Raw genomic sequence first — 7860 nt, forward strand, 5'->3', positions numbered from 1 at the left:
TTTTGTTCTTTTACCCAACCATTGTTAATAATAAGATAAAATAATAAAAATGAAATGAAAATGTAATATAATAATAACAATACCCCATTCGTAGGCACATATTGAAAATTCCATTAAAACATTTCAGGCAAAACGTCATCAGCAAACTCCACCATATTCTTCTACATGTTCCCAGGTACCACTGTGGTTATTGTCAACTTATTTTACTGCGGCATTTTTTAATAACTTGATGCTAAAGTCATATCAATAACCCATTCATTTCTATATAGACAGACCTTTAAACGGCCATAATTATTTTTTAAATCCAATTGTTATAAATAAATAAAAACTTCCTCATATTCTTGAACATGTCCCCAGGTACCACTGTGGCTATTTTCAGGTTATTTTACTGCAGCATTTTTCTTTTTAAAGAAATTGATGCTAAATTCAATGGCAATACACATGCATTGCGATACAGGCAGATATTTAAAATTCCATAAAAATGTTAAGTCAAATTGTTATCAGCAAACTCCGCCATATTCTTGTACAACGTGTCCCCAGGTACCCCCGTGATTATTGTCAGCTTATTTTACTGCAGCATTTTTCTTTAATAAATCGTTGCTAAAATCATATCAATATCCCATTCAGTTCTATATAGACAGATTTTTTAAATTCCACAAAAAAATTGGTAACACTTTAGTATGGGGAACGTAGTCACCATTAATTAGGTGCTTATTAGCATGCAAATTAGCAACATATTGGCTCTTAATTGGTCATTATTACGTACTCATTAATGCCTTATTCTGCATGGCCTTATTATACAACCAGTAAGCCATTAACTATGAGTTTTCCCTCTATAACCTCAGAAGTATTGCTTATTAGTAGTACCATCTCAATATGCTTTGCTTAGTATGGACTTAATAAGGTGGTAGTACCACAAGAAGAGTTATTCTCCCTTACTAACACTTAATGTTATGGTCTGTTCTTACATAACAACACACAAAACTACAAGTGTTCATAGTGTTAAATTACTGTAAATTAAGTTTTTGTTACTAAGAATATGCTCCCCATACTAAAGTGACATGTTGATCATTACTAATTCACTAGTAATTTAGTTTTTTTATGTTCCACATACTAAAGTGTTACCAAAAAATGTTTTAAACCAAATTGATATCAGCAAACTACACCATATTCTTCTTCAACATGTCCTCAGGTACTCATGGGATTACTTAAGTTATTTTACTGCGGCATTTTTTTTAATAAATTGATGCTAAATTCACATCAATATTCCATTCAGTTCTATAGGTTCCCAGTCGGTTCTATAGGTTCCCATTCGGTTCTCCGGGTTTTTTGTTTTTTTTTAGATCACATATGTCCGATGAACTTCCGTCCGGAACACAAGAGAGCGAGATTTTCGGGGAATAAATAAATCGGCGTACCTACTCCACTTCCGGTTCACATGTAAACTTCGGCTAACGTGACACGAGTCGGGTCAATATCTTTAAAGACTGGCCGAAAAATTTAAGAAATAAAACAATGAAGCTTCTGACGCATAACATGCTGACGTCTCACGTGAAAGGAGTGACCAAAGGCTACCCGTTGCTTATCAAGGTAAGCGCAGATACCGGAAGCTGCTCGTGTGCTGGTTAAAACGCAACGTTGTGTCTTTATCCAGCTCAGATCAGCGTTAGCACGTGTATAGATCAGCCAGACGGGATCTGATTCTCCAGATCAGCCAGACGGGATCTGATTCTCCAGATCAGCCAGGCGAGATCTGATTCTCCAGATCAGCCAGGCGAGGTCTGATTCTCCAGATCAGCCAGACGGGATCTGATTCTCCAGATCAGCCAGGCGAGATCTGATTCTCCAGATCAGCCAGGCGAGATCTGATTCTCCAGATCAGCCAGACGAGATCTGATTCTCCAGATCAGCCAGACGAGATCTGATTCTCCAGATCAGCCAGGCGAGGCACGCCAAGCCTCAAGTACTGTTCGCAGCTTAGCTGTGTTACTGCTTTAAACCGAGAACCGGTTTAATGCCAGTTGCATGCCCCGTTTCTAAAATGTTACTGTTTGTTCAGATATTCTGCATAGTTGCAGACACCTAAAGCATAAGGTGGCGTGAAATCCCAGTAAATTATTCATCTTTGAGAAGCCGTGATGCTGCATTGTGATTGTTTATATCATGTAACCACCCATAGTAGAGGGTTGACTGTTATCATTGTTAGACCCTGACTCGCTGTTTTTGCGGTGTTCTTCCCTACGGGGCTGTCTGCAGGCCACAGAGGTGAAGGTGAATGAGGTGGACTTCAACCCCAAGTTCATTTGCCGCATGCTGCCCAAGCTTGAGTGGAGCGCTTTGGTCCAAGCTGCTGAAGGGGTGAGCCCTGTTTCGGATCAGAGAACTATTGTGCTCATGCTAAATGTTAACATAGTACACCAGTCACACCACAGTTACAAGGAGGGAAAACCGTTGTGTCTGCCATAACACCACTGCTCATTGCTTGAGTTTATGTTTCACTAGTTTACATATTTTTGATTCTGAGGGTAAGTTTGACAAGAACGTGATGCTTAGTTCTGCTTTGACATGTCCCACTCTACAGGAAGTCAGTGGTACCCACAGATCAGCACCCGCCTGGAGGAAGCTGGGGATTCAGTATTTCTGATAAGAAGGGAAAATTTGGGGTCACTGTCGCCTTGATATGCCTCTTTTAACTTCTCTTTGCCTAGTAAGCGTTATTTAGCCATTATGGTTAATAAACCCACACCTTTGGCTTAAGATGAACTGCTTAGAGAATTGAGTTCAGGCGGAGAAATGGTTCACGCCGATAGATGTACACCCCTGCACTGTAGAAGCTGGCATATGGGAATTTTTTTCTTCAGTTCCTGTCTCGGGAGCAGATTTTCTAAGCTAGTCAAGGAGTTTGCCCCCCCCCCCCCCGAGTCAAACGCTTGTACCTCTTGTCACTGCCACCACCACCCAATGTGAATCGCTCTTACCAAGCTTTTTTTCTTTCTTTCACAGCTGGGTCACCTGCATGACCTGCCAACTGCACTGGTGCCAGACTACGAGAGCAATGAAGACTTCCTCAAGAATGTCCACAGGGTACTGCTGGAGGTAAGGAGCCAACAGAAAGTCACTTGACTCCTGTCAGTCATTCTTTGCAGCAAGGGCCCCCTCCATCAGTGTCATACACTTGATTTACAGTCTGTAAAATTTTTTGAATTAGAATGTCAATCTGTGATAAACACAGATTAGGAACTATTCCAGGTATTGTCATTTAAAATAAGTAAATATTTGGTTTTAGCTTGTCTCTACCCACTCTCAATTTGAAAAAAGTGAATAATAATGGGGTGTAGATGAAAAGGACAGTGATGGAGGTGTCCATGTATAAAGGATATAAAGGGGTGTAGATGTAGAGGACAGTGATGGTGGTGTCCATGTATAAAGGATATAAATGGGGGGGAAGATGTAGAGGACAGTGATGGAAGTGACCATGTATAAAGGCTATAAAAAGGTGTAGATGTAGAGGACAGTGATGGAGGTGTCCATGTATAAAGCAAATAAAGGGTATAGATGTAGAGGACAAGGATCATGGTGTGAGTTAGACTGAAGGTGTCACTGTTGTAGTAGAACATCTTGCTCCAGCTTCTCACAAGTCTATCCAGAGAGTCGGTGTCGTCTTTATACTCACCCCATATTTTAATGGTCTTGTGTGCTGGACTCCATGTGTCATCATTACAGTATGAGGTGTCAGTGTCTTTGCTATGATGTCATCAAATCAAGGGGGGGGGTGTTGATCAGGATGTGCGTTATACCCTGGAGGAAAGAGACAGCACAGATTTCCCCCCTCATAGTAGCCTTGTGTTGGCGGTCTTGTTTTTTTTTTTTGTCGAATTTATCACCAAAGCATTCAGTTTTACTACCCTTGGGGAAAAACCCTAGGGTGTGTTCAAAATAATTTATCATCTCAAAAAATGTAATTGAAGGTTTACTACATCTTCAAAAGCTACGTCACAATATGGCTTTCTTGCTGTGCAAGAACCTCTAGTGTTGAGCATAAGGCACTCAAAGAAATTATATAACTTAGAAGTGCAGTCTGTAAATTGGGGAATTGGTGACCTCTATACAGTTCCACCTCAACCGCTCCACCCCCTCTGCCGATCTGAGGAGGGCTGCAGACTACCACATGCCTCCTCCGATACATGTGGAGTCGCCAGCCGCTTCTTTTCACCTGACAGTGAGGAGTTTCACCAGGGGGATGTAGCACGTGAGAGAATCACGCTATTCCCCCCAGTTCCCCCAGGCTTCCCTCCCGTAGACACGGCCAATTGTGTCTGTAGAGACGCCCGACCAAGCCAGAGGTAACACTGGGTTTCGAACCGAAGATCCCCGTGTTGGTAGGTAACGGAATAGACCTCCATGCCACCCAGATGCCCATGTGGGTTGGATTTAAGATGGGGTGAAGGGATGGTCTGTGAAGGAGTGTGAGCCACAGGGAACAACGTTTTCTCTTACGGAGGACTTACTCTGAGAGGGACCTGTGCTAATTGGCTCAGTACAAGCCAAACTGTGGCTCAAGGTGAACATTTTTCAACTCAAGCAAGTGACCATTTCCCTCATTTTGCGTATCTCGGGGGGGGGGGGGGGGGGACTTGTTGCGCTGTATTGCCTCTCCCGATTTACTTCTCATTGGTTTTCACAGTGCCAGAGTTTGACATCAGTGGGCGTAGCCACTCTCACCACTGGATTAATGCAGGCGATGTTTTCAGAAGACGTAGCGCTCTAGAACCGGAAAAGGGGATTCAGCAGTAAGGCTGACCATGCAGCATTGTAATTTACAGCAGTTGTGCTATTGCAGGTGGGTGGGCCGGTGTAGGAAGATGGCGGCGCAAACTCCCGTTTGCGGTGGCCTCACCCAATGCCGACCGTGTCGTGTCTTTGTCGGCGTCTGTGTCTTAAGTTTGTGTCTTCGTGTGAAGTTTGATTTTATTTTGTTCGTCGGTTTTTATTCATTTGATGGCTGGGAGAGCTGGCGTTGGATCGGCTGAGAGAGCTTACAGCCCTTTCCGGAGCTGTACAGCCCTGCCCGGAGCCGTACCCGAGAGAAAACACTGAGGCGGTCTGGCGGCGGCCTCGCCTAGCGTCGACTGTGCAGTGTTTTTGTCTGCGTTTGCGTCGTCGTGTGGAGTGCGGGGGACGTGTGTCGAGGGTGTCTGGCTGGGAGAGCTGCTGTTGGATCGGCTTGGAGAGCCTGGTCTGCTTCGTACCAATGGGCCCAGGGACCACAGCCCCTGCCTGGAGCTGTGCCCGGGGAGGAAGCACCGAGGGCGGTCTGGCAGGGCGCGGAGGCAGGGTGGGCTAAGCTAACTGCTAGCCCATGCAGACCAGCACGTCCGACAGTCATCCTGGCTGGCGTTCCTGAGGTGGTGCATCAGGGATAGGAGGGATGTAGCTACACCCTGTGGCTACACCCCACAAGGAGAAAACCACAACAGTAACACACAGCAAAATTCAAAAGCAACAGCATGGAGCGGTTAAATTATTTTGACATGTAGATTCTACTTTTAATTTCTACGACTTGTACATGGCCTTGTGTGTGTGTGTTGCAGGTGGAGGTTATCGAGGGGTGTCTGCAGTGTCCTGAATCAGGACGTGAGTTTCCCATCTCCAGAGGGGTCCCCAACATGCTGCTGAATGAAGACGAGGTGTAGATCAGAGCCCAGAGAATGGAGCCCCGAGCTTACAAACCCCCCCCCCACCCCATCTAATCAGTTACACACATGGACACAACAACCACGGGTTCCCGCGCGTCCTGGAAAATAGCTGACCAATTTTCCAGTCATGGAAAATGAGAGGAAAAACTAAAATGTCCTGGAAAACCTTGTGTTGTGCTGGAAAATTATTTCGGCATTTTTCTGTTTTCCTTTATCTTAGAATTAACTACTAGGCGATCTATCGGAGTGCCCTAAAACGAATATTTCCCATATTTCTGACCTGTGTTATTCTAGGATCAATTTGTCATGATTTCCAGACATGTAAGAGATGATTTCATAGATAAGTTGAAGCCGTAGACTGCACGTCTTTTAAATCCAACTTCCACAGAAAGGGACATATTAGTATATGGCACGATCCCTGTCTGTCGTACCAGCTAGACCAGGGGTGGCTAACCACGTGCCACGGAGAGCAGGTTTTCATTCCAGCCGGACCCCACACCGGGGGCCTCGTGTATCAGTCGTTACTATGGGGAAATCTGTGCGTACACACCCATTGAATTTTTTTAGCCCTCAATATTGTCTGATAGACAGCAGCAAAGCATGATGGTTATTTGTAATTCCTTCCTCCTAACATCTATTGTCCACCTCTTGCAACGAGCAATCACCCAGGCCTGCAAAGACATCAGTGTTAGCCAATCGGTTTCTAGATTCAGTGGTTACCCAGGTTCTACACTGGTCTCTGAGACAAACTTCAGGGCTAAAAAATCCCATGGGTGTGTACGCACAAGTTTGCCCATAGTAACGACTGATACATGAGACCCCAGGTGGTCTCACTGATTAGCAAACCTTCAACCGAAGAGGGAGATTGTGTCGGTGAGATCACCTGGCATGGAGTCGGGCTGGAATGAAAACCTGCATACACATGGCCCTCCATAGCACATGGTTAGCCACCGCCAGTGTTGCCAGATGTACGATAATTATCGTATTTGTACGATAATTTTGCCCTCTGTACAGTCAGTAATGACAGCAAGTCCCATAATGTACGATAATTTGGTCATTTTGCGACACTTTGTATTAGGCGTGGTAGGCCTATTCAGTCTTGGATAATTATCGTACATCTGGCAACACTGGCCACCGCCGAGCTTAGATCATCACTGAAAATATCCTGGAGGAGTCCTGGAAAAGGATCTCTAGAAAAGAGTGGGAACCCTGAACCATCTATCAAACAGGGCCGTGGTTAATTCAACAGTGGACAAAGCGGACTCTGGTTTTGAGAAAATGTGCCACACTCTCGACTTGTTTGCAGTCATAGCTTTTAAGTGGCTAGTCATACCTCAAGGAAGACGAGATATAACAGAATGGAAAAAGTCCCTGAACAATACCATAAGTGGTGGTGTAATCTTTTATTTATTTTTGTAACCGTTTTTGGTTTGTTTCTTACTTTTCTTTTCCAATAAAACCTAATTTCCGATTTTCGCGGTTGCACATGTTGTTTTTCACTTTGTGGAAACACACAGATTCGCTGTGATATTGCAGGCTAGTTTAAAAATACACATTTCTGCAGTGCCATAGCTGAATGGTTACAGCAGATGCCACATGAGGTCGCAACCGTTGCTGGTTCAATTCCAGCCGGTGACCTTTGTTGCATGTCGTAACTCTCTCTCTCTCTCTCTCTCTCTCTCTCTCTCTCTCTCTCTCTCTCTCTCTCGCCCCCACGTTGGCAGACAGGAAATGTGGGACACAGACACGCTGCTACTACTACTTTCAGCTGCTCCCGTTAGGGGTCGCCATAGCAGATCATCCATTTCCATCTCCTCCTGTCCTCTGCATCTTCCTCTGTCACACCAGCCACCTGCATGTCCTCCCTCACCACATCCATAAACCTCCTCTTTGGCCTTCCTCTTCTCCTCTTCCCTGGCAGCTCCATATTCAGCATCCTTCTCCCAATATACCCAGCATCTCTCCTCCACACATGTCCAAACCATCTCAATCTTGCTTCTCTTGCTTTGTCTCCAAACTGTCCAACCTGAGCTGTCCCTCTTAATATACTCGTTCCTAATCCTGTCCTTCTTCATCACTCCCAATGAAAATCTTATCATCTTCGACTCTGCCACCTCCACCTCCTGTCTTTTCATCAGTGCCACTGTCTCCAAACCATATAACA

General features: G+C 44.8%; 1 protein-coding gene across 1 annotated transcript; it reads left to right on the plus strand.

Annotated features, from left to right (window-relative positions):
• Positions 1–1427: 1427 nt before the first annotated feature.
• On the plus strand, positions 1428–7169 carry trmt112 (tRNA methyltransferase activator subunit 11-2). The gene is made up of 4 exons (XM_056273164.1): positions 1428–1590; positions 2257–2358; positions 3004–3096; positions 5592–7169. The coding sequence occupies exons 1-4, from the start codon at positions 1516–1518 to the stop codon at positions 5691–5693; spliced, it is 372 nt and encodes a 123-aa protein (XP_056129139.1). The 5' UTR covers positions 1428–1515; the 3' UTR covers positions 5694–7169.
• The last annotated feature ends 691 nt before the right edge of the window (positions 7170–7860 follow it).

This window comes from Lampris incognitus, chromosome 1 (genome assembly GCF_029633865.1).
Source record: "Lampris incognitus isolate fLamInc1 chromosome 1, fLamInc1.hap2, whole genome shotgun sequence".
NCBI lineage: Eukaryota > Metazoa > Chordata > Actinopteri > Lampriformes > Lampridae > Lampris > Lampris incognitus.